The sequence below is a fragment of the Phaethon aethereus genome (assembly GCF_964289735.1).
Source record: "Phaethon aethereus genome assembly, chromosome: Z".
NCBI classification, from domain to species: domain Eukaryota; kingdom Metazoa; phylum Chordata; class Aves; order Phaethontiformes; family Phaethontidae; genus Phaethon; species Phaethon aethereus.
Genome location: NC_138577.1, coordinates 89658651 through 89684145, shown reverse-complemented (window position 1 = coordinate 89684145; position 25495 = coordinate 89658651). Strand labels below are relative to the sequence as shown.

The 25495-nt window shown below is 39.7% G+C and overlaps 1 protein-coding gene across 1 annotated transcript in view; it reads left to right on the top strand.

The window, feature by feature from the left end:
• The window catches only part of ZCCHC7 (zinc finger CCHC-type containing 7), a gene marked incomplete at both ends in the record, with an annotated part of 112119 nt that extends 86831 nt beyond the window's left edge, over nt 1-25288 (top strand). Inside the window, 4 exons of the mRNA XM_082013721.1 lie at nt 985-1020; nt 18874-18969; nt 24257-24374; nt 24840-25288. Of these exons, the coding sequence (XP_081869847.1) occupies nt 985-1020; nt 18874-18969; nt 24257-24374; nt 24840-25288 (699 nt within the window). The remainder of the gene's footprint in view (nt 1-984; nt 1021-18873; nt 18970-24256; nt 24375-24839) is intronic.
• Between the last annotated feature and the right edge of the window lie 207 nt (nt 25289-25495).

Sequence of the window (25495 nt, the reverse complement as noted above, 5' to 3'; positions counted from 1 at the left end):
CTAATTGTTGAAATGATTAAGAAGCTATTTTAATAAAAGGGTAAATGTCCTAAACAAAAGTAAAAGACCACCATCAAAGTCACTGTGTGCACACTCTTTTAAATACTAGAATGGCTAACAGACAAAGTACCACTATTTCTGTGTCTGTTTATGGCTTGGGGGTCATAGGAAAAGACAGAAATATTGTAAATTTTGTAAAAATATTAAGAACCCTTGAGAAAGCAACCTCTTTCTCATTGATCATTATAACATTCTGATTTTGTTTAAAGAAGATCCACATCTTCCTCTTTCCTGTCTCTTACGTATTCGTCAGGTTTGTTGTGTTATTGCTGTGATTCAAAAATCTTCTCTGTAAAATTTTTTACAATGGTCTGCACTTACAAGTTTTTGTGCGAGTCTGTGAAATAAAAAAAAAAAAAAGAAAAAATCAAGCAAGCCATTGTAAAAATAGAAACATTAAAGCAATCTGTTATGCTTCTTGTTTACAACTCATCTGACATTAGGCTATTGAGGATTATTACATGTAACAATTATATTTTGATTAGGATAGAGATATGTACAAAAATACTAAACTATTTTTATTTCTGCATGAAAGGAAGATACTTTGTGATTTAATTTCCAAAACATTATGTAAATGTAAAATGTCAGAAAACGTAGAATTTAAATTCATTTCTGTTTGTTTTGCAGTATTAATACTTATGACAGTTAAGAACACGTTACTCTTCCAAACTTCTAACCTTCAGAGAAGAAGGGGAAAGAGAAAACTGTTACTGGCTTTCTGACAATGGCAGGGAGTGTGTTAAACCAGTGTAAAATTCAATTAAACTGTCTAGCCAGGTTTTTGAAGCTGAAATGCAGACCCTTTCAGTTAAGCTTCTTATTTTCCTGTGACCGACACCGGTGGATACTGTGTTATGCCAAAACCAACAGGCTGTAAAGCACCTTGTTTCATGCTCCTAGCTGATCAATATTTTTATTTTCCAGGCTTGCCCAGAAATATGGAGGCAGTATCACCTAACAGTAAGTAGAAACACCTTTTTTATTTTCTTCTACACCCAACCTATTTACTCTTCTGTGAACTGCTGACCATAAAATATAGACAAGCATTTTCTGCAAGAAGATAATAAACATCTGAAGAGTTTTTGAACTGATAAATGCAATGAAACACTGTCACTATATTTTCAATATCTTTAGAACTTATGATTTTGTTTTAATACTGTAACCATTAAATGAGTGCCTTGCAGCACTCTCTCCTCCCAGTGACTAAATTTACCCCTATAAAGAGGGTTAAATTTTAAGCTGAGTTGCATAGCAGAAGCAATAATCTCATCTCAGATATCCCAGATGCTGGTAATTAATCACTGTGTGTCACAAAGCTTTCTTTTTAAATGAGTAAAATAAATCTGAGCTGGAGTGGAGATGTTAATTTGAGCAAATACACTTTATAAACTTTGGCAGATAATTTCCAATTGGTAAGGATATACCTATAACGTCTTCTTTGGCCTGCATTAGTTGATCTTTAATCACTGAAACTAGAAAATAAAACTTTGTGAACTGTACCATGTATTTCTTAAGGTTTTTCCTCATATATAAAATAAAGATAAAAATTTTTAAAAAGCATATGAATTTGGCTAATATTGGAACAATATTTAACTGGTTAAGACAATATTCAATAGATTAGTATCACAAATCTTGAATATATTAATTTATGAAATTATTATACATAAAAATGCCTTTAAAGATTAGGATTTTTGCTGTTCATCTGAATCTTTGCTGTCACTGCTGTCCAGATCAACCTTGTATGTGTTTAACTGTTATAGATAATTAATCACTGCTGGCTGTTCAAAACAAAGTAGAAAAGTTTGTCCACCACTTTTCTTTATGGGTCTTTGGCGTGGGCTTTTTCTTTTGAGCAATAAATGGGATGTACTTCATATATGATTTCTTGCTTCCACCTCTTCATGGTAGTGGAATGCTCTTTTTTCTGTTTTAGCTTCTAAATTCAATGAATAGGACAAATCTGTGCTTAAAACTGTTTTAGCTTCTAAAATGTTTTAGCTTCTAAATTCAATGAATAGGACAAATCTGTGCTTAAAACCTCTTGCTTCTGTTTTCTGCATAATGATTTTAAAACAAAGATCTGCTTTGGAAATCCTCTACCCTTTCTGAGCATTTACTTTTATTTTAAACAGAACTGGTATAGACTTTAAAAAAAAACATTATGAGCAAAAGGTGCACTTGCTGAGTATTTTTGTTTGCTTTTTTAAAATTGCATGAAGGAAAAAGGTAAATACTGTCTTTCATTATAATCCCTAAGGATGCATGTAAAAATTATTTCTGAAATCTTTATGATATTTGGAATCTAATAATTAGGTAGGTATATTAGATGCAGTAATATGTTGGATTCTGTTTTTTACTGAGTTATAAGATTTAATTTAACTTTAATATTGCTTGCCATTGAAAATTCCTCAGCAACTGAGTTGCAATCAACACTTAGAAAACATTTATTTTTTTAAAAAAGTGAGGGGTGAGCTTAAACCTGACCAAGTAGTTACTAGGGCAGAAATTGAGGTATCTGGGGTAGAAAATTTTGTCTGTGACTTTTGTAGAGCGTGTTTGGAGTTTACGCTTTACTTAGTATAAAGCTAACAACATTTGTCAAAACAAGCTCTTGTTAGAAAATGTAGTAGTTACGAATACAAGTGCATTATTAAAAGTACCTATTTGGAAATCCTTAGTGCATTTGAGGGACATTTTGAAATGTGGTCAAATATGGGCACACAAAGATATATTGACATTGAGTCATACCTTAGCTACTGATAAATATTTTTTTATTTTGCAGTGAACTGCAAATTATCTGCAAGTAATCCACATTTCTTATACATGGGAAATGTTTTGCACATCTCCATTTTTTGTGTGGGAGGACTCACTTTGACTCCAAGTTACATTAGTAGTCAGATTAAGCCTGGAATTTAAAAATTTGTGTGGTAAAAGACATGTTTGATATTTAAAAGAAGTTAATACCTCCAGAAACTGCATTATCTGAGTTGTTTAAATGTATGAGTCCCAACTTTTATTATTCCATTTAAATACTCTCTTTTGCACCCAAAGCAGAACAGAAGCAAATAACGTTCTCACAAGAATCAAAACTTCTATGTTAGAATAATGTATATATCTATTTATAGAGTTGTAAATAAAAAGTTGAGATCTTTTGCTCTGATATCAGCATAGTAGTATTCTACTATAGAAATTAGTTTCTAATTTTTCTAGTTTAGAATAAATATTTTTGTACAAACAGGACAAGGACAACTGTTTAAAGAAAAAAAACAAAAGTTTTTTTAAAAAGTACTATTGTGGTTGTTGCTGTGCTTCAGAGTCTGCCTGATTATCAGCAAACAGACTAAGGCTACAGTGAGTTTTTCCTGTACTTTAGCCATGGGTATAACCACTAGATTTAAATTCATTCTGGTAAATTGATGACGAGTGTCACACATGCGGGTACATATAAGCACAAATAAAATAAGGCGTTCAGGTTTGTAATAAAGACCATTTTTATAACGTTGCTTGCAGACAGCCATTAGTAAGTTTGTCTGAATGTTTTGCATTATATAAAGTATTCTTTGTTAATTACTGTGAATACTTGTGAAAAACCACACAGCCTTCCACCTTTCTCTTTTGTGAAGCTTTTGGTTACTTTATTCATTATCTGGGTCTTTCCTAAGCGATGGACTGCCATCTATTGACTTCTTGTAGCCCCTGCACAGGAACGTGGATTGACTAGAACAATGACTAAATAATAAATCCGTTCTGCTGTTATGGATGGTGGTAGGTTTTTGTTTACATTAGCTGTGGTGACAAATTTTGGCACATTACAAATAATTTGTTGTATGGGCAGAAATGTCTTATTCCAACCAAAATAGACTGCCAGTGCAAGAAATCTTACGAGCAGTTGAAATAGCAAAAAGGATTATAAGCGGAATATTTTAATTTGCCTTTTGATAGAAAAAAGATTATCATATTGTAGTCAATGAAGCTTAAATTTAAAGGCTCTATGATAATCAAAGCTTTTTAACTGGATGAAGTTAGTTTCTTTAAACTTGTTCTTTCAACTCTGTTAACTAAAATTATTCTGCAAAAAAACAGTCAAAGTCAGCAGAGCACTCCAATTCCTACTGCGATTTAAAATAATATTTAATAACCTCTTTAAGATGGTGATTTAAAACTTTTACAAATAATTTTCATTCTGCTTGGTCTCCTATACCAGAAAAGGGAAATTACGTTTGTCAAAACATTTTTTTTTTTTCATATAGGTATCTATTTGCAATAAATAGGTCAGTTTAGATACCCACTTACATTTATCAAGGGGGTTTTTTTCAATTCAGATAGTAACACAAGGACTTCGTTGACAGATCCAGGATAAACAGTTTTGATCATAGCTTACTGCAGTGTAAATAATAATACGTGTAATTTTTTCACAGACAAGGTATTTGAAGGTCTTGTAAAGCTCTTTATTCTAGATTACTAGGAAACTTAGCTTACAACTTTGTCTTTCTAAAAGCCAGGTGCTCCACAAACACAAAGAAATATGGTCTGTGCTCCAAAGGGCATGCTCCAAAGGACACCCCTTTTCCCCACATCTTAAAGATATTGGAGGTGTTCATAGCAGGGTTTTTTCATCCTCAGAATGCTTGGGTCTTATTCCTTCCCTTTCTTTTGTCATTTTGTATTTCACCTATAAAGGTAGAGGCATTTATTAAGTATTTTGTACTCAAGTGGAAGCCAGTTTATAGCCCTCTATTTAAAAAAAAAATAGTCAGTGGAAAAACTTGAGATTAAGACACCCTACAAGTTTCATTCATTTGCTTCAGTTTTGCAGTTTATTCTTAAAAAAAATACAATAGCATCCCTCTTAGTCTGATCTGCTACCCGACTGCCTAACTGCGTGTCCAGTGGCAGCTCCCAGTTTAAGTATGTCTGCGCACTGGAGGAGAAGAACAACCCCACCACACCCCAGGAGGTTCAGTGCGGGGTCTGCGGCAGCGCATTCTGCGGGGGACAGTCCTTCTCCTTAAGTGTGGGAACTGCCGTGAATGTTAACAGCTTGGGGCCTCGGGTGGGCAGCAGGGTTGGAACTGGCCTTCAACGGGGGCACGGAGGGAAGCTCTTTGCGTTCCGTACCCGATTCAGCCGACGGAACCTTTGGTCCAGACCCGCTCCCATCCCGTAGGTTGTCCTGCGGCTTTGCTGCTGGAGGGACCTGACGAAACTGAGGGTAGATGTTGCGCTGCAGCGAGCAGTCACATTTCCACTCAACAGATGACATCACTTCAGAATAAGGAGGAAATTCATTTTCAGTGCATAGTGACCCATGTTTTGCTTCAGGCGTGAAGCTGCACTTCTTCCGTGTGAGTCCCTCTGAGGTGCAACTCAAACCCCTTCTGCGTGGTGGTACTGGTGGGGATACCCACAAGACGTGGAAATGGCCATCTTGATGTCTGATATAAAATAAAATACGCTGGCTGCACATAGATATCCCTGTGTACGCTGCACTGCTTCATTGTTCAGAGGAACTTGTGGTGTACAAAAATGAACGTAGCCAGTTCAGCGCCGGAACAAGATGTGAATACAATCATCAAATAAGAATTAATGTTGCAATTATTAGTATCTTTTTCAGTAAATATCTACAGAGTAATGAAATTCCATCCCTAAAATGGGCAGAGCACAATTTTTATTTTTCTAATGTGTTTTTTTATATATATGCATATGTTAAAAAACAAGTCCTGCTCGGATTAGGTGTTTTCTTTCTGCAGGGATTGCTCATTTTTAATAACCTATTCCTCGCTCAGTACTGCTGTGGCCGTAAGGACTCCTTCCCCCATCCCCTGCCTTCACCAGTCTCGTTATATTAAAGCTCCTAGGCCAAGATGGCCACCAACAGAGTTTTAGAACCATCAGAATTTTTAACTAGCAGAAGCTATCATTTAACATGCTTTTTGACAGTTTGTTAATCTTACTTTTAATCCACTTACATAAAAGAAGGTGAACCAGGAATTGGCTGTTTTGGCCTCTGTGCCTAAAAGACATGAAGGGACAATGCATCTTTTGTGTTTAAATTTTGCGCTCGGATTTCTTTGTGTGCATTATTAAAATTCCTCAAGGCCTGCCACTTTTTTTTCTGAAATGAAAACTTAAGCAGTGTTGCTTAAAGTCAGTTTGTATCCTTTAAAATGTGACTTTCAGAAAGTGAAAGTTTAAAATACTACTCTGGCAAAAAATATTTAATCTTAACAGAGAGATCATTTGGTTCCCCGAGAAGCTTTGTAGGTTTTGTGTGGTGAGGGAAAGGATGTGTTTTAGAAGTATTTTCAGGAGAAGATTAAGCCTGACTGCCCCGTGCAGAGCGATGGGGCTGCTGCAGTGGCTGTGAACATGGCTGCAATGTCAGCTCCTCTGGTCTTTGCATGACACAAGATTGCGGACCATAAGATCGTTGTCTTCGTGTTAAATGTTTCAGCACTTGACCAGTTTCTCTGCAGGTGTTTTAAGGTGTTTTTATTCACTCTAGTAAAAATACTGCTTTGTTTATGCTATACACCGTGTATTTTTTCATATTTTGGAATCACAGAGCAGGCCCTTGTTTCTCAATCCTTCAGTAGCCATTTGGTGAGATATTTCACAGGGAAGGCAACCTAAAATTCCTGGGGATATGAATTTAGGGTAAGAATGATTCTGCCTCCTATGGATTGTGGCGAAACATGAACACCTGGAGTGTGACAGTGTTCCCACACTTGCCCTTGAGGGAAATGTGCCTTTTTGCTGCTTGGGTTCATGAAGATTTGATAGTCTCTGAAAATGGATGCTGGCCTCTTTAGCCAGGGGAGGAGGTAGGGCAGATCTTGGACAACAATTGGCAGATAATTTTTTTTTTTTAATTATCTACTTGCATTATTCAAGCCTGAGCCCTACCACTTTTGCAAGTGCCATTCTGTGACAGAGATGCTGCTGAAAAGTCTGCCTACCCTGCACACTTGTTCTGGTGAAAATAAGTATGTTAGAGGTGGTTTGTATGCTGCCTAGAGGGTCTATTTGATTTTATTTTACATTCTGTTTATTTTCCCCTGCTAATTATAATTTGTCCTCCATTAATGTTCTCTTTCAAGTTTCAAATATTTTTGATGCTATCAGAAACATAAACCCAAAATCTGTTTCTATTGCAAAGAAATCATGTTTCACAAAAGACAGCATTCTTTCTCATTGCTTTTTTTAGAGAAAACAGAATTTCAGATCCTGAAGTAAGTGTACAAAGCATATGCTATAGGTTTCAGTAAGAAAGTGTGCTAGACAGAGTTCTTTCCCAATTTTTGCTTTAGAGCTGCATTTAAAATATTACAGGAAAAAGAAGTAGCTTCAGTAACTTTATATAAAAAATATGTAACATGTACAAAAAACACTGTTTAGGGTTTGCCTTTTCATGAAAATGTTGGGTTTTAACTAATACCCCTGGCCAGTTATGAGTACCAAATAATCAGAGGGGTTTTGCGTGTCGGTTAAGTTGAAATTGAAAGTTCAAACTGGTTATCTTTAAAATGCCCGCACGCCTTTGCACTTGCACTTTCTTCCCTGCGAAAGAGTGACAGTGTCTTGGTCCCCCTTTACTGCAGAGGACAGATCCCTAGCTGATGCCTGTTTTTACAGCCCGGGGTTGTAGCCCTTACCCCAGGTCAGCGTCTGGCGCTTGCCAGGCTGGACCAGAAAGCTGAAGCCTCTCGGAGCCACAGACTCCTGCCGCTTTGGCGGGGCTCTTGTAACGTTCCCACAGCACAGTCATGAGCTGGCACTTACCTTAATCATGTAAGCAGGGTAGGAAGCACACCTGCTTTCTCTAGCATTTGCCTGTCTCATGCTCTTCCCTGTCTGCCTCCCCAGAAAATAAAATAAAAGGTGCTTTTAAACTGAGGGTTAAATGCTGATTACATCTTGACCAGAAATTGCATTTTGATGTATTTGTGGAAGCAGTCAGGGCCTGGGGGGAAATAGAAAGCTTGGCTGACCGAACAAAGTCATTTCCACTTCTCTGATTTTGGGGTTCCAAATAGCCTCCTCGAAGTGTTTGTCTTTGAGAAGTGCATCCTTCAGAGAATCCCTGACTTTAAACACGCACGTTACTGTTATTTAAGGAAAGCCAATACCTTTAAATGGGGAAAGGAGAAGAGCAGGGGTTGGAAATTAAAAGGGGATGAAAAATTAATATATTTTAATATTTTGAATGTTTAAATCTGTGGTTAGCTAACCCCTGCGTGCCCAGGAAGCTATTTGTGCGGTGTGTGACATTTTTCAAGGGCTGTGCCAGCAATCCTGGTGGCGAGATGTGCTCACAACTGGAGGAAGACTGAAGAGAGCTGCTCCCTCCCATGCAAACCTGAGGGCAGGAATTGCTCTCTTCTCAACATAGAAACTACCATGTGCATTCCTCCTTTGCCCAAGAAACGCCAAAACTGTTGTGATACGTATTTTTGTGATGCACCGAAACTGCTGGATAAGTGGCTAATTAAACAGAATACAGGGTAATCATGGTAAGATTAATTGCTGAAATGTCTCCCCATCATATACATAACTGCACTTCTTTTAAGGGAAAGGGTTAAGATGATCTTCTCTTTAATGTTTACAGATTTGGTAAAAATTTTCATCTCTCCTTCGGTTTGAAAATATGAACCTATATAATCATTTCAATAATTTTTACTATTTCAAGTATTAACCATTTAAATAAGGAAGATAGAATTTTCAAGCTAGAATCAGATTTCCAATGCATTTTAAAAACAGGCTTTTATTTGAGAAAAAAAAATTCTGCGCCCTTCTTCTGTAGTAAAGTCTGTATATGTATATTAAAGTTCCTATATTCCTGAAAATTATTCCTCTAAACTTGATATCAAGGTGTTTTTTCTCAGTTTTGTTAGAACTCAGAGTCGGTTTCAGAATTCCATACGAAACACAAAATTGTCTGTGATCTAGCAGACATTTCAAAACGTATTAAAAAATACACATTAATGTAGGTAATGTAAAACGTTTTTTGGTGCATTTGTGTATTGCAAAGTGGCAAAAATTTAAAATGCCAGTAGACCATAAATCTCCATGAACTGTTTGCACATACATCCTAACTAGGAACGGCATTTTTGCTTGTCAAATGTCCACTCAGTAGCTGCCTGTAAATTACGTGCTTTAGTAGTACTGAAACTGTTGCATTTTATTGTACAAATACCTTGCGTGTTAAAACATCACAGGTATTTAGCAACGGCAGCCTATGGAGCTCTGCGCTGGCAGCAGCGTCTGTGATCGTCCATGTCGCTGCCAGAGCTGCTCGTTCATCTTGTCAACGATCCGTGTATTAGGAGCAGCCAGGAGCTCAAACCGGTTAGACAATAACTTTCTCAAGTTATGCTTGATCATGTTAATAATCTACGGATTAGGATTCCCTAAAAGTATTCACTGATTTAATTCTGAGGGGGTCTATCATGTCAATAATATTAATACATCTTCTTAGGTCCTGTCATGTGGATAGAAAAGTTACTATCCCCGTGACAGAATTATCCTGATTTTGACTTCATATTTCGAAAAATCAAGCGTAAAGGGAATTAGAAGGAACGAAAGGCCTGTACAAAGTGGTGAGTAGCGCAGAGCCATATGCCCTAAGTGGGTACTATTTTACCGGAGTGCTGGAGAAGTCTCAGAGCAGTGAGCGATTGGCGTGATGTATGCATATATGCTATAGTACCCACGTATGGCAACGGAAGAAGCCATCCCTCAGAATTTTTGGCTTCGGGGAGTGAACTTAAGCCTTCAGTTTTAACTTACTGTTTAATGCTAATTTGGGGTTAAATTAACATTTGACACACATAGTCCAACGGCCACGAGCGTGACTCTGAAATGGGCACAAACAGCCGCCCCCATACTTCACTGGTCTCGGCGGCACCTCGCGTCGAAACAGACCATGACACTGCTGCCTTGGCTGGTCTTCTCATCATTGCCAGAAGACGATAAACTTTTACTTGCTGCTTCGTTAGGTGTGTTCCTCTGTAGCCCAGCCCGCATGTGGCCTGGCGAGGCCCCTTTCGCTGGTCCCTCCTCGGTGCCGCCGCAGCGCGGGCAGCCATGCGGCCCTGCGTGGCACAGCAGCGCCTCAGGCAGGGCCATGGCAGAGGCCTCGACTCTCCAGAGGTAGGAGGGGGGCAACACTTCGAGGAAGAAGTACTATTTTTACAGGAGACCAGGTGACACATTTGCAAGAAATGGACAGTCACTGCTTGGGTTCAAAGTTTCTCAGAGGCAGCATCAAGTCCAAAAGCTGCTTGTCTGGTTTTTTTCTTTGTGGTTTTTTTTTCCCTTCCCCTCAAGCTTACACTTTCTCTGCCTGTGGTAATTACTCGCAGCTAACAGCAAGTTATTTCGTGTTGTTTCTTGACTATGCAGTTAATTCTGTTTCTAAGGTGTATTTGTAACTTCCTTGAGCACTTGGAAAATGGAGTGGTGAGTGCCTGTGCACGAGCATACACAAACACTGATGGATTTCTGTGGACCATGTGATAATCCTGAAATATCTTCTGCTTTAATATTAATTGCAGCAGATTTGCACATGATACCCAGTTTCTCTCTGACTTATTTTGATGGCACGTGAGACCCTGGTTAAATGAATTCTGCTTTTCTGATGATGATGTGAGGAGGGAAAGAGAGGGAAAATAATAGCACTGAGATACTCAAAAGCTGGTTTGGAGAAAACAGTTTTGATCAATGGTGTATTTATGTGATATGAGAGAGGAGAAATCAGAAATATTTTCATCCATTTTTAGGCACTGTAGACTATTCAGAAAGTCCCAAGTCATATTAAAGTAAAAAACTTCATGGAATTGAGACTGATTTAAAAAAAAACAGCTGTGCAAGAAGGACGTGGAAAAGCTTTGTGTGTTAATGGTTGTATATAAGCTGTCACGCATTTCTTCAAGGACATGTTCTGCATGAATGTCACTTCCTATAAAGCTACGTAAGAATAACTATGGTATTACTGAATGTATATGATGTTCTTAAATGGAGAATACATGAAAAAATATGAGGAAATTGATAAACATTAACATGCATAGTTAACATGTTGGTAATGTAAGGAAACTGTTTCTATAAAATTGTCTGTCAGTAACGGATGCTACAGATTGAAGCCTGGCTGCTAGGAAATTTAAAGAAGAAAGCTAGAACTACTGTTTATTTAGAATGTATCCCAGCAAAAACTCTTTTCTTACAAACTGATGCACCACTCTTGGCATCTATATCCACCAGCAGCACTGTGTTTTTCCTGTGTTTACTTCAATTTTAGCTGTGATCAGAAATCAACTCGAAGTAAATATCTATTAAGAATGCTCCCATAAGAAAGTTATTTCAATTGTGGTACTTCCTCCTTTTGCATCTGATGGTGAAAGGTTATTAGTAGACGACATAAAGGTTAGAGAGAGAAAGAAAAGAAGCTGTAAGTCAGCTAGAATGACAGTAAAAATTAAAACCTTGGGGTTTGTTGGGTTCCCCAGTGTATTAGCTAATAAATATAACCATGCTTTAGGTCTGTTCATCTTCTGATTTTACAGGCTTTGCAAATGTTTGTGTTCAGATTAATGTATAAATGTATGTGTAAGTATGCATACACTTAGTGTGGCAAGTGTGTGTGCACATAGTGCCTGCCTGTGTGCACTCTCTGTGCGCGTATGCCTGGGCGCGTATATAATAATGTTTGGCAAGTCTCTTAATAAGAATTCAAATAAAATATATGTGTCCCTATGCACAAGTCTCCTCCTCCTTCTCCTTCCCTGCCTCTTCCCCCCCCCCCCCCCGCGCCCACCTCCCCCAACCCCACTTCAAAGCTTGTGGTCCTTTTTCCATCCTTGTACTAAAAGGTTTCTTTGTAAGCCAGGCCATTTGTCCATCATTGTTTGGGGTCCAAACAGTAGTAAAATACCCTGTCACCGATCCAGAGTGCTGTGAATGGCAGCTTCTCTCCGGACAATTGGTGGTGGTGCCGAGAAATATTCCTGAGAGGATTATTTAACCTTTCAATTTAGGGGGCACAAAGCCTGGCTGATTAATGAACTTTCTGATGGGCGCTGATAAGCGGATCTATTTCTTTATTTCCTCTAAAAGTGATTCCTTCTCCTGTCCCATATTACTATAATCTTAAACATAAAATGGGGCAAATAGATTAAAAAACAGCACTAAAGAGTTTATCTGGCTGGCAAACTGAAGGAGCTAAATTAAAATTGGTAATGAAAGCAGTGGCTGAGCCCTGTATATGGTTTTTAAATGTGCTGTGTATTTTGAAGAGACTTATTCTCCAGCTTGCCTGGTAATGACTGCTTTTGGTGCACAGTCCGGGGCTGGCTTCTGTTATCCCCCCAAAAAAATGAGTTGTGTTATCTGGATGACTGCAGACACATATGCATCCCCCTTTCTCACTGCATGGGCAGACAAGGTCGATAGCATTACAAGGTATTTGTGGCAGTGCTTGTTTCAGTTTTCAGAGCTGCCAGTTTTCAGCCAGATTTGAATTACAAAAGAAGAAGCTGGCATGAAAATTGAAAGGGTTTATCGGCTAGTCTGAAGCCTCATAGCACATTGCTTATTTATGCAGTCCATTTGCACCAGGAAATGTAAAAAGGAAATACATTTTAAAAATAAGGTCATAAAGACCCAGATATGTTTAAGATGGCAAATAAAATATAGATACCTATAATATCTTTCCAGGAAACGATTTCACTTAATGTTGCACATTACTTCAGAGGAGCATTTATGTTACTGTCATAAATTTGTGCATTTGTGTCACTGTATAGATAGTCTCTGGGGATTAAGAAGGAAGTGTTTGCTAACTTACTTTAAAATTAAAATAGAAGAAAGATAGGTTTGTAGTTTGAGAGCTACATCAGAAATAGTTGAAGTTTAATGCACCATCCTATTTAAATAATGTTTTGCATTCCGTGTAAAATTAGCCATGGACGACTGGATAGATGCCACCACCTTTGGAGAAAATTGGGATGCCTTTTAAACCATGAAGATTTTGAGGCATTCAGGGATTGTATTGTTGTTGTCCTTACTACCTTGCATATATTCATTTTCTCTACGAACTTGAGATTTTTTTTGTCCACTTTTCAGAAAAGACTTTCTGAATTTTTAGGGTTTTTTTTCTATGCCTGTAAGAGTATCAAAAGATTACATTAATTTTTCTTAAATATATAATATTGTATTTTTTGTGTCTTCCTTTAACGTTTTCACACAGTCGATTGTAGATGCTATTTGCATCTATTTAAAATGCATTACATAAAAGTCTTATTTCTGTAGAAAACGACCACTCCACAGTGCTTGTACTGTGGACCAAACAAGTTAAATTCCTCGTGGAAGGGCTTTCATTTTCCAGACTGTGCAATGAAAAAATAACGTTTTGTCCACTGATTTGTAATTTAATGTGTATCATGTACTTAAAAAAACCCAAAACAAAAACAAAACCTAAAAGTATAGTTAGATCACTGTTTTCTTGGTTGTTTCACTGTGCTATGTTGATACTGAAAAGGGTGGAAAGAATGTTATAAGCACATTTAGTAAACTCAATGACATGGTGTAATTTGTGGGAAGATACTTAGTGGCAACTTCCACAACTCCTGTTGGAAGAGCAAGGGGTTTTTAGATGGCTGAAAAAATGAAGAAATAAAATGTGATAAAGGAATTATTCTATTTATAATTCTTTGGAGCTTGGGGGTTTAAAAGTCAAAATGCTAAATTTGTATGTTTCTCATTTATTAGCATGCATCAAGCTCAGTATGTTTCTGTCATGAATTTTCATAAGGATTTTTACTACGTAGCATGTGTGGCTTAATGATGCAATCACCTGATAGACTAGGAAGACTCCAAAGGAAACGTTCCGGTCTGTTGTGTACATAATACTTGTTTCAAAAATCTGCCTAATTAAGGAATTACCCAATGGAATGCGAGTCTACTGGGTGCATGACATGGTTAAAGAAAATAACAACAACAAAACCCCTTAGTATAATTACAATATTACATGATATTTTATATTGGCAATTTTGAATATAAGGAAATGATGCTAACCTGCCATTGTTTCAGCTGGTATACAAGTAGATTATGATAATTTGTAAAGGGAAAATAATTGTATAATTTTTCAGTGATAGAGCTGTTCTGACCGTTTCTCTGTCCAACTCCAGTCTACAAACCACAGTGTATAATGATTTACTTGATTATCATCTTTCAGTGACTCAAAAAATTGGTGAAACATCACTGCTAATGAATTTTACTCCCAACCTTATGTCTTGTTCGTCTCAGTGAGTTGCACAAAACCAGACCATGTGTTATGCAGAACTCTTGCATTGGTTGTGGTGGGCGCGTTGTTGGAAGCTCACATCAGCTGTTTGGGTTGTGTAGGTGTCCTCCCCCCTCGTTTCTTTCTTTAATCCACCATTTAATTACTTACCTTTAGAGTGCAACAAGAAATAACAGTAAAAATTATCTGATAGATTAAGTATGAGCATAGCAATTGATATAATGGATCAGAAGAAATAATGGTCTCTTCTTGGCAGGAGAGAATGGTGCTGGGGAATTTGGAGGCAGGGTGAGGAGCCGTAGGGAGCCAGCCTGGGCTATGCTGGGTGAAGTGTTTACAAAGGTACTCCATCACATGCTAGAACAGAGTTGCCCAAACTGGTGTTGGATATAACAAAAAAAAACCCTCACTGCAAGGCTTAGGCAGAGGCAGCGTGATAGCTGATGGACTCTGATGGATCGATGGAGGGCCTGACCTTTGTTTCACCCAATTATGAGACACTGTCCAGCATGGGGAACTTCTCTGAATTGCATTTGGTTGTCAACATGGTTTCACTGGGGCACAAGGTAGGGTGGAAAGCTTTTCTTTTGGCAGGTACTTTATCGGTTTGGGTCCAGTGCATCTTGGTGAGTTATGAGGGGGACTCTGTGCAGGGTGGGCTCAGGCTGCCCTTGGTTGTCATGTCATCTTACCGGTCTGAATCGCAAAGCATGCCGTTGCGTGTTATGCTGTACCGTAGAAGTCAGTTGACATGGCTAGCTGTGAGATGCATTTGTCCAACATGGGCAGTTTGAGTTGCACAAAAGGGTCTTGCCTCTGGTCCTCCACACCATCGAGGTCCATGCATTGCATAATACGGAGGAGCAGAGAAATACACAAAAATGGAGGTGGGAAGATTTTCCTTAATTAGTGAGATTTAGGCAGATTGCAGATCCTAAGTAGTAATGAGCTTCACAAAAGCGAGCCCTCATTGGATCAAAGTCAGTGCAAGATAAGGGGAGCTCAAGGTCACAGAGGGAGCTGCCCAGCAGGGCCATTTGCATAAAAAATTACTGTCAGAAATAGGCCAGAGAGGCAGCCCTGGCATTTTGATCTCTTGGCCTTTGTCATGGAGATTCCTAGTTGAGAAGGGAGGAAGGCCAGTGTCCCAGATAATGATTAACTGTTTTAATGGCATTCATTCATTCATTCCGCACTAACTACTCATGCAGAAAAAAGGGTTATGTAAAATGACATTAGAAGAAAAATCATTTGTAATCGTTGCATCAGGCTGCACTTTGAGGAGACATTAGAAGTAAATCCATGGCGTGGTAGGCTTATGCTTTATCTTCTGATATTTACTGAGTTTACTGGTGCATGAAAAGCTTTCAGCAAGAATAGCAGATGGGATGGACCTTTCATAGGTAATGCTATCTACCAGGTTATTACTTCTATATATTGATAGTGAAGTAATCTCCAAGATATCACCCTACAAATATAGATTATTTAAATGTTTGTAACAAAAAAACCTATAACATAAAGAAGCTACGTTCATGAATAGTTTATTTTGTACCCATATGGCTGGAGTCTTTAGATGCTTTTTTAAGCCTTAAATAATAAGAAAAAAGAGGGTTTATAACATGCGGGTTTCCTTTTTGTTTGGCTTTGGAAAGGAGTAAAGTTATGTTGAGTTGTAATCTGACCTGCAAGTATTCAGTTTAATTTCTTCCTTAAATGCGACCTTTTCTATTAACTAAACAAAAGGAAATGGGGTGGGGGGAGCTGGCTAAGGAGGGAGCACAGAGCGGGGGAGGTTGGGGTCACAGGGTGTGTGTTCCCGATAAATGGGAGAGCCTGAAGAACTCCTGCACTAGAGGAAAGCCCCAACATATCTATTTATGCCAGGTTTTTAGGCGCAGTTGTTCATCAGTGAGGTAGAGCTGCTCCGCAGGCGCTCATCTCTCACTGGCGACACGAGGGCGGTGGGGAGACGGTAGCATAGCCAGCACCTTGCGCAGCTGCTGAGTTCCAGCTGGATCACTGTTAGCCACTGAGAACTCCCAAGTGTTCGGCGGTGGGAGGCATACCCACAAGCCAATACCAGGTGTAATTTATGAGTCAGGTGAGTTATTCGCATCTCCTGTGGTGTGTTTAACTTTTGGATTACACTGAGGCACCTATTGAAGGAGTGTGTAAAGGCTCTTTACTTACTAATTTAGCCATATAAATCACTACAGCGCTCTAGTGAGCATGCTCCATTTCTTGTCAACATCCATACAGGTAGCATGTATTTTCAAAAGCCCAGTTCAAAACAGTGCAAGACCTTACTTACCTCTTTTGTAAAACGTAATACCATTTTGAACTCAATGCAAATTTTACTAGAGTTTCGATATAAGAACACTAACAATGACCAAAATAATAATTATTTACGTTGGAGGATGACCATTCAGCATTTGAAGGTGTCAGACTCTTCAGTGGGCAGTCCAACAGACAACATCTTGGAATGTGAAGGATCGTGCCTCTGGAATAATACATGGGTTTTGTAACTGCATGTTATTGTTACACAGCACCTTGCAAAGACCAAATAGTATAATAATGTAATTTTCAGACTGACATTACAGTTCATTTTAAAGGCCTAGCTGGCAGAAAGCTGAACAATAATCTAATGGTCTTGATTTTATTTTTGACAGCTGTACTGTACTGGTATTCTGGTCGCAGAGGTCTCTAGCAGACAGGGACTGACCTGAAGGAACCTGTTGGGGTTTTGTGGCAGCATCCCAGTGTGGGCTTCAAAGAACATCAGCTTTGAAAACAGATTTAATATGGGTAAAATTCTACATGGTAGGAAGGCAGAGGAAGGTATCACTCATAGGATTTATTTCTGGTTTTTAGGATCCCTGCCCAAAGTGGACGTGATTTCTGAGGCCACTCCTCATGCTGAAAACTAACTAGAATACAAGTGATTGATCCAGTAAATTAAACCCATAGATTTTTCCTCAGGGGGATTATACAGATGTTTGCATTTGGTTTTGTTTTTTTTTCCCACCCCCTTGCCTGTTCTATGTATTTATGATAAAAGAATACCTGAAAAACTAAGCCGGCTTAGTAAGTCACTTATACACTCTGTTAGCTGAAGAGCTCTTGCTGTAAGACATAGATGAGAAATATACAAATTACTTTATAGGTGGTGGGTTTTTTCCTTTCCCTGTTTCCCTGCCTTTTGTCACAAATCACTGTTGGATGTGTCACTCTTCTTAGTCTTCCTTTAGCCTTCTTCTGGTGAGTGAATGTGAACTGAGGAACATGAATCTGAAACACACAATCAAACCCAAGGCTGAAGAGGTTCAAAATAAAGTGACCCTGCTAGTGTCACCAGATTCATAAAAAATGGCATTGGAATATTTCTGTTGTTTCTGCCTATTTTACAAGCAGTGCTGTCATTCTTCTGGAGGCCATGCAGGAGAACACGGCAGCTCTAACAGCAGAAGAGCATGGTGATACAGATTTAAAGAAAAAAGCAATTCCTGTAATGAGCTTTACCAAGTAGTACTAATTTATTTGAAATCTAGGCCACTCTTCTGTGCTCTTTCAGCGCCAGAGAGAAGGAAATGTATGCAATGCCAAAAGCAAAAAGGTTGCTCTTTTGCTGTGCTGCTTTTTAGCCAGAATTCATGCACCCCTCGTTCATACCTGTGCCTCCTCTTGCTAGGCACAGGCTTCGTGGCAGTTACTTCTCCAAGGGATGAATGTGTTTGCATGTGTGAGAAGTAAAGGAATAGACAATATTTTCACCTATTCCACTTAGCAGTGCTAGATGAGGAAAAGAAAAAGAGCTGCCTATTCCCCTGAATTCAATGCAGTGTGCCAAATCTTCCTTTGGCCTATGTAAGTGCAAAGGGCAGCTAAGGACTAATGTCTCCTTAAAAGCAAAGGCTCCTGTCTCCTCTGCTGGGAGCAGAACCGGGTCCCCCATTCCCTTGGAAGGACTCGCAGGTTCTCCTGCAGCAGATCTGCTTCAGAGCACTGCAGTTGGAAGGAAGTGTAGGCTTGGGAATGCAGTGGGTGAAGACCCTGTATCTCTATCAGATCTTTGCCATATTGTTTTTAAGCAAGACTTGTTCAGCAATACACAAATGTGCCTGTCCAGCTGGTGGATGCAATATCTGATGGCCCTGTCCATCCCAGGGGATGGTGGGGCATCTGTGATGAGGTGTCGGGGTGGTGAAGACAAGGAGGAGAGGACAGAGCTAAATCAGCAGCCTGTTTTCTTGTATTCAGATCTGAAATAACATGGAGAGGTGGAATAGATACTGGGGATGCCTCTTCCCACCTCATTTGTGATGCTCAGGCAGAACCTTGCTCTGCAAAATTACAGTAATATGAACCACTTGCTTCTTTTTCAAACTTAATATTCCAACAGCAAGGAGGAATGTATTGATTTAAGCATAATAGAATTATATTTATGTAATTTTAATTTATTTTTAATTCAGCATTCGGAATACTGCCAGACCTAATTCTTGCCTATTTCCATCTTTCAGACAAAGCCAGGACCAATCAAGACAGCTGCTTCTCAATCTAAGCGCTCTGCTTTAGTGTACTGCTACAACTGTTCCCAGAAAGGACATTTTGGATATGTAAGTCTCAGCAGTCTCTGCCTCGGTGTTGAGTATATCCTTGGGGTAGAAATTCACCTCTGCCACGGTGTATGGCTGGAGAAGAGAGCTAGAAGAGTCAAGCCAACACCATACAAAGGGCCGTTCTAATGAAATGTTTCTGACTTCCCAGCACTGCTGCAATCAGTGGAGGCCAGTATATGAAGTGATCTCACCCATCTAATTTAAAGATATGGAGGAAAAGAAAAGTTATTGTCTCTCCTTGGCAGGTTTATTGATTTGTTTTTTAAATCCTAAATCAAAATGAGACTGCCTGGGAGAGAGAATATTCATTGGAAAACAGACACTTGCTGAACAGAGCTCACTCTTTCTCTTTCTTTCTTTCTTGCTTGCTTGCTTTCTTGCTTTCTTTCTTGCTTGCTTTCTTTCTTGCTTGCTTTCTTGCTTTCTTGCTTCCTCGCTTTCTTTCTCGCTTTCTCACTTTCTTTCTCGCTTTCTCTTTCTCCTTTCTCCTTCTCCTTCTCTTTTCTCTTTCTCTTTCTCCATTCTCTTTCTCCTTTCTCTTTCTCCTTTCTCTCTCTTTCTCTCCTTCCCTCCCTCCCTCCCTCCCTCCCTCCTTCCCCCCCGCCATGGCTTATGGGATGAAATATGAGTGTCTTACTGCCATGTCCAACATCATGTAAGGTTTTTCACCACAATCAGCCCAACAGTTTGGATGCCCGTTTTAGGAATTTCCTCTTTCTGCCTGCTTTTGATGATCCTTCTTTGTAGTTTCTTAGTTTGATTCAACATCTGAATTAAGTTTGACATCATCCTTCTGTAAGGAACACAGCCTTCTGAAGGACATCATAACCCTAAGCGCCTTCAGTAAAAACTGGAAATGTGTCTTCTAGGATTGCTTGCTGATGTTTATCACCTTTTTCAGCCTCCTGTTGTGACAAGTGCAGCTCTCTACCTCCAAATATCAACACCAAACAAATGTTAGTTCTGTTCTTTTACGAAATAAATCCAGGAGCCACAAGTATTCTAGAAAATTAATGTTATTAATGCGTTGCATTGGTTAAGTTTATAGTTTCATACAGCTTAAGACGTAGCAAATTCCCAGGAAATTCCTTCCTTCTCTCCTGCATACTCTGTGTGTCAACTCCTACAACTACTGATGATACATCATTAAAAGCTTGCTGCTGTTCTCAGCTAAGTAGTTAATCCCTGTGGGGAATAGTGCGACAGGTAGGGCAAGTTTGCTGGGATCTTCTCATGGCAGAGCTGAAAGATAAACAGAAGATTTTTGATGCCAAGCTGTCTTTGGAAAGAAGTGAAGATTCTCCTCTTTGAGTGGTGTGTTGAGGCCATCGCGTACATCCAAGACACGCTGCTACCAGCACAGCCAGGTTGGAAAGGGCAGGAAATAAGCAGCTGTTGCAATCCAAGCTCGGTAAGAGACGAGCTTGTGCCAGCAGCCTGGTGTCAGCCCTGGCACAGCAGGAGTGCAGGCACTGCCTTGGCTGTGGTACAGCAGCCCGAATCCTTGGTTTGACCTGCAAGATGCCTGCTCAAGACACAGCTACACATGTGGCCGCAGTATGAGACCTCAGCAATGGAGTCATGTGAACTGGTTTGTTCTGCCTGTAGTTTGGGACTAAAGCTGATAAAACCTATGAAAGCAGCACTGAAACTGATCTTGCTAAACAAAACCAGACTAAAGTCCCTGCCAGTAATATAGTCACTAAAATGAGCATATACAATAAAAAATGAAGTGACAGGATTGAAGAAAGAGTGAGACTGTTGGCAATGGATAAGGAACATTTTAATAAATTGCCAAAAAATGGCATGCGAGGAAGGCAGCTGGACATGGATATGAATAAGGCTGCTGTAAAAATAATTAGTAAATATTTGGGAGGAGCTGATGGTAATTATTTAGATAGAAAATTGTAGAAACTGTATAAAATCAGTAAGGGAGTAAAGTGACTCAAGGACAACATTTTATGGCTATCAAAGTTAAAGAAGATAAGATAGTATTTTTACTATGATACAAGGAGCAGAAATAGCCTTAATAATGACTGAATGAAAATGGAGAAGTCATTAACAACACAGAAGGGCAGAAATAATAGATTTTTCTGTATGCAGAAAAACGTCCAGGGCTCACATTGGATTATGTAATAATCTGAGTATTTGCCCTGCAATCACTAAAGCTTCTGTCCAAGAATGGCTGAGGAAATTGGACCGGTAGCCTGCGTGTGCATCTTTACAGCAACCCAGCTGGACAGGCAATGCATCTGAGATTTGCAGCTTTCACTGGCTAAGAAAACTGAGGTCGTAATCAGTGCCTGAGTTCATGCAGTGAACAGCTCTGTTAGAGCTTGAACGATCTGCCTATAATTTAAGGGGGGGAAAAGTTTATTTTTTGATGGGTTTTTTTAAATGTAAATATTTTTAAGCAAGTAAAAATTACTTGTGATGGCAAGCATCTCTTAATATTTTTCCAATTTCTGTACCACAGGAACCCTTCTCTATGGCCTTTTTTGAGCAGTTAAAGCAGAGGAATAGCAAACTGACCAAGAACAAAAGGCTGGGGTTAGTTTTGTATAGACACATCATAATCACTGCTTCTCACTGCAGTCCATTTCTTTCCATGTTACTATTTACTAGTTTAGGAACACCTGAAATTCCTTTTCTTTGCTAGAGGGCTAGGAAGACCTTTCCCAAAAACAGATGCAAGGGCAAAAAATTTGCTAAATCGCAGAGTTAACTGTGCAGTTCCAGTAAGGAGGTCATTGCAGATCACTTCTTTTCATTTGTAGAGATGGAAATGATTAAGACATAAACTGTCAGAGGTTCCAACACCTAGCAGTTATGTTTCCTGAATTTGCTGTGGTGTTTAGTGATGTGTTTATGTAAACTAAGGATTTAATAAGGATAAGAAATCTTATTTACTCTAGTAGACTGCACATCATAGTCCACACATCCAAAAAATTGTCTTGTACGGTCCACAACAAAGATGTGTCCATTTTAAGGGGCATCCCTGTTGGAAAGTTAAGAGGGAGGGACAGCCCACTGCATTATTCAGGCTGCAGCAAATTCTCAAGGCAGCAGGAATAAGGAATCATATGGTATCTGCAGGTGTGCCTTGCATTCACATTCCAGTGTGCCAATCACACAGTAAATTCCTCCTGCAGGTTGGTAGCAGGCAGCAGGCTCTGCTTTCCATCCTCTGTACGATACCTCCAGCGCTGAAGACTGTGCCAAGAGTATTTAACAGTACACAGTGTATGGCAGCAGTGGCAACTTACTTGAGAGGGCAAGATACAGCCAAGTGCATGTTGGACATTGCTGAGGTGATTTATAATGCAGTGGAGATAAAGAGGAAAAGAGGAGCACCGATATGGGTGGCATGTGCATTTCATTCACTAAGGCTTCTCTGTCAAAATATTAACAAAAAAAAAACAATGAAACATGTGCCTGCAGAGCAAGCCTTAGATTTGATGCAGGATCTCAAGCAGTACGTTTCACAGGTATCACAGAAAGATGAATGTGTCTTTGCATATTCCTCTGTAAAGCCAATCTATGTTGTTTTCAGTAACCTCTTTGGCAATAGTTAGGGATATTTTCTTTCATTTCTTCCAGATAGGCAGGCAGTTTTGTGCCCTGCCTAAAGGCCACTCTTAGGTTTCACTCATGTGAAACACATATATTTGAAGTGTCATTTCTGTTATGCTTTTCTCTCTTAAATCTGAGGGAGGTAGATGGAAGACCCGAGAAAGGTGAGAGAGGAGGTTTCTTTGTGGGGCCATAGCTGGCTGTTCAAGTTGTTCAGTGTGAAATCCATCTGTCTTCCCAGATATGCATATCTCAGACAAATAGCTACTGAGAATGGCCTCAGGCAGTGGATGGACTTGCATGGCCCCTCCCAGGTCCCTTTCAGTCTGATTTTGCAGTGGGGGAAGACTGAACCCTCAGACTTGGGTAGGGTCCAGCTACCAGCTGCAGTTGCTCATCTGCGCTCCTCCGTGCATGTGGAGACGAGCCAGTTGTCGCACAACCTGACAGTACCCTTTTGGAGGACACCACAGAGAATAAAGAGATGCTTCATTTAATTTCAGCCAAGCAAAGACCAAATACAAGCTGAGAAATATGAAATACATCTGCATTGCATCTTTGATGTACTTTGCCTTTAAAAAAGGGAGGGTAGGAGGCAGGAGGACACACACGGAAAGGGGGTGCAAGAGGTGGCACTGAGTGATAGAAATAGCAAACACAGGAAAGAAAGCTGCTTAGCTAGTGGTGGAGACATCAGGGTGAGTGAAAGCTCCTGACAGTTTCTTGAGAATGACAAGGCCCAGAGTTCATTAGATTTGAGCGGTGTCCAAGAAGCAGAAAGATTATATTGCAAAACACAACAGTTAACAAAGAATCTACAAGGAGAAGAAAGCATCAATTAATTCCACATCATACTCTGCAAAAAAGACAGAATCATAGGAAGCATCCCGGTTAGCCAGGCTTACAAGACATTGATAAAACTTTGTGTACAGCAGTGAAAAAATTCACATTCCTGAATCAAGTGTTTGGGAATAGATATACACATGATGGAAGAGCCAGCCCCTTCCTCACCACAGCCAACCTTTCAGGGCTCTCTTCCTCTTCCCTGCAGAGTCTGCTGCAGGATTTGCTTTAGTTTTGCATCTGTCAGAAAACTGCATACAGTCATTCACTGTTGTCACTGCAGATGGGCTGTGAGTGGAGGATGCTGCCCCTGGCTGGCATCCCCATCGCTTCCCTCAGCCTACCCCACCCTTTGAGTCTGCCACATTTCTGCTCATACTTTCGCCACAAATGATCCAGGTTAAAAAAGCTCTCCTGCCATTAGAAGTATTTGTCCTTTGAGGAGACTGGGCATGTGGTTGTGCTGGGAGACTGGAGGGGCAGCGAGGAGCAGCGAAAGCAGGTGGCAGGGGGACCTGGCCCAGCTGCAGGCGGGACAGCCTTGTTCCCTAGATCCAGCAGCTCCATTTGCAGTTCACCTTGTATTTACCTAGTGCTCACCTCCTTCTAGTCCTCTGCTTCTATCAGTACTACAGATGTGTAGTAATTGTGGGAAGAGACAGGATTCCTTCCACTTGCTTGTGGAAGGAATGTGTGTTTTTCTGTGCGTGCAGGAAGGATTATTGGATGCTAATAAAATTATCAGTGTAAAGAATTGCTGGCCACATCCTCCACAGGTACAGACCAGCACCTGCAGAATCCAACCCATTTCCCTTCCAGGAAAATCACAACTCAGCCACCATCTGTTGACTTGAAATGTGTTTTGCAGGAGTGCTCAGAAAAGCGGATGCATGGCAGCATGCTCCCTACTTCTCCATTCATCTACTATTATGATGATGAATATGATATCAAGAGAAGAGAGAACAGATTAAAAAGAAAGGTTACAGGTACAGTATACTTTGGGAGATCCCTCCTGCCTTTCAATTCTTTGAAATACTTTCTTCTGTGCTTGCTGCTTTTAGAAATATTGTGGGATTATTTTCATCTTTTGGGAAAAGCTATATGGATTTGAACAGGTAGTCTAACGGTAGTAAAAGATTTGTGACTTTATTCATCCATGTCTATCATGGAAATTTATTATGTCAAGACCACTAGGTGGATGTTGTCAGATGTTTTAATTTGAAAAAATCCACTGACATAAAAAATGCTATAAACTAGCAAAAAGAGGATTAAACTGTAATTTGTTAAGATTCTAGTCTGTTGACAGAAAAAAACCCCCACTATGGAAAATGTATCAGAGATATTTTTTTTTCTAATTAACTTCATACATATGTAAGGAAAGCTGAGATGGCTTGGGCACTAGGTTTTAGGTTTTCTGCACGGGTATTGAAATAAACTGCTCTGTTTTACAGAACTACAGGAAGTCAGACTTCTGCCAGAACAGTCAGAGACACCATGGCAGGAAGAAAAACATGGAGGGCACAGCCATAAGAAAAAGAGCAAGCCTTGGAAAGAACATGGGAAACATAACAAAGATGGCGAGTATCACAAAAAGATGAAGATGTCTTGGGCAGAAAAACACAGAGAAGAGAAACACAGAAGTGATGTTGAAACCAGCCACAATTTGGAGGGGGACTTCCCTAGAGGGTGTAAAAGGCAGGCATGTAAGGGCAGCAAAATCTGTCACAAGCCCATTTTCCAGGCGTTCTCAGGCACCAAGACTGCATATGTGCAGCAGCCTCTGGAAGGTGCTAAAAGGAAGAAGAAATGGAAAAAACAGAAAGATGCCAGTCCTGATATCAATGAGAATTTATTCCTCATAAAACAGAGGAAGAAGAAGTCCAAACAGAAATCCTGGTGATGAGGAAGTAGATAAGGTAGCACTGGAATTTACTGGCTCTGGCTCTGCCTTCTGTTTATTTTTGTCCCTCTTTTAGCACACTGAATTTGAGTCTGTCCCTGAACCCCGGCGGGCATGGCCAGGCACAAGTCACACATCCAACATCCATCTCTGTTCCTGAAAGGGAGTGCTCTGTCTGTGCGAACAGTGCACTGGACAGGCAGAACA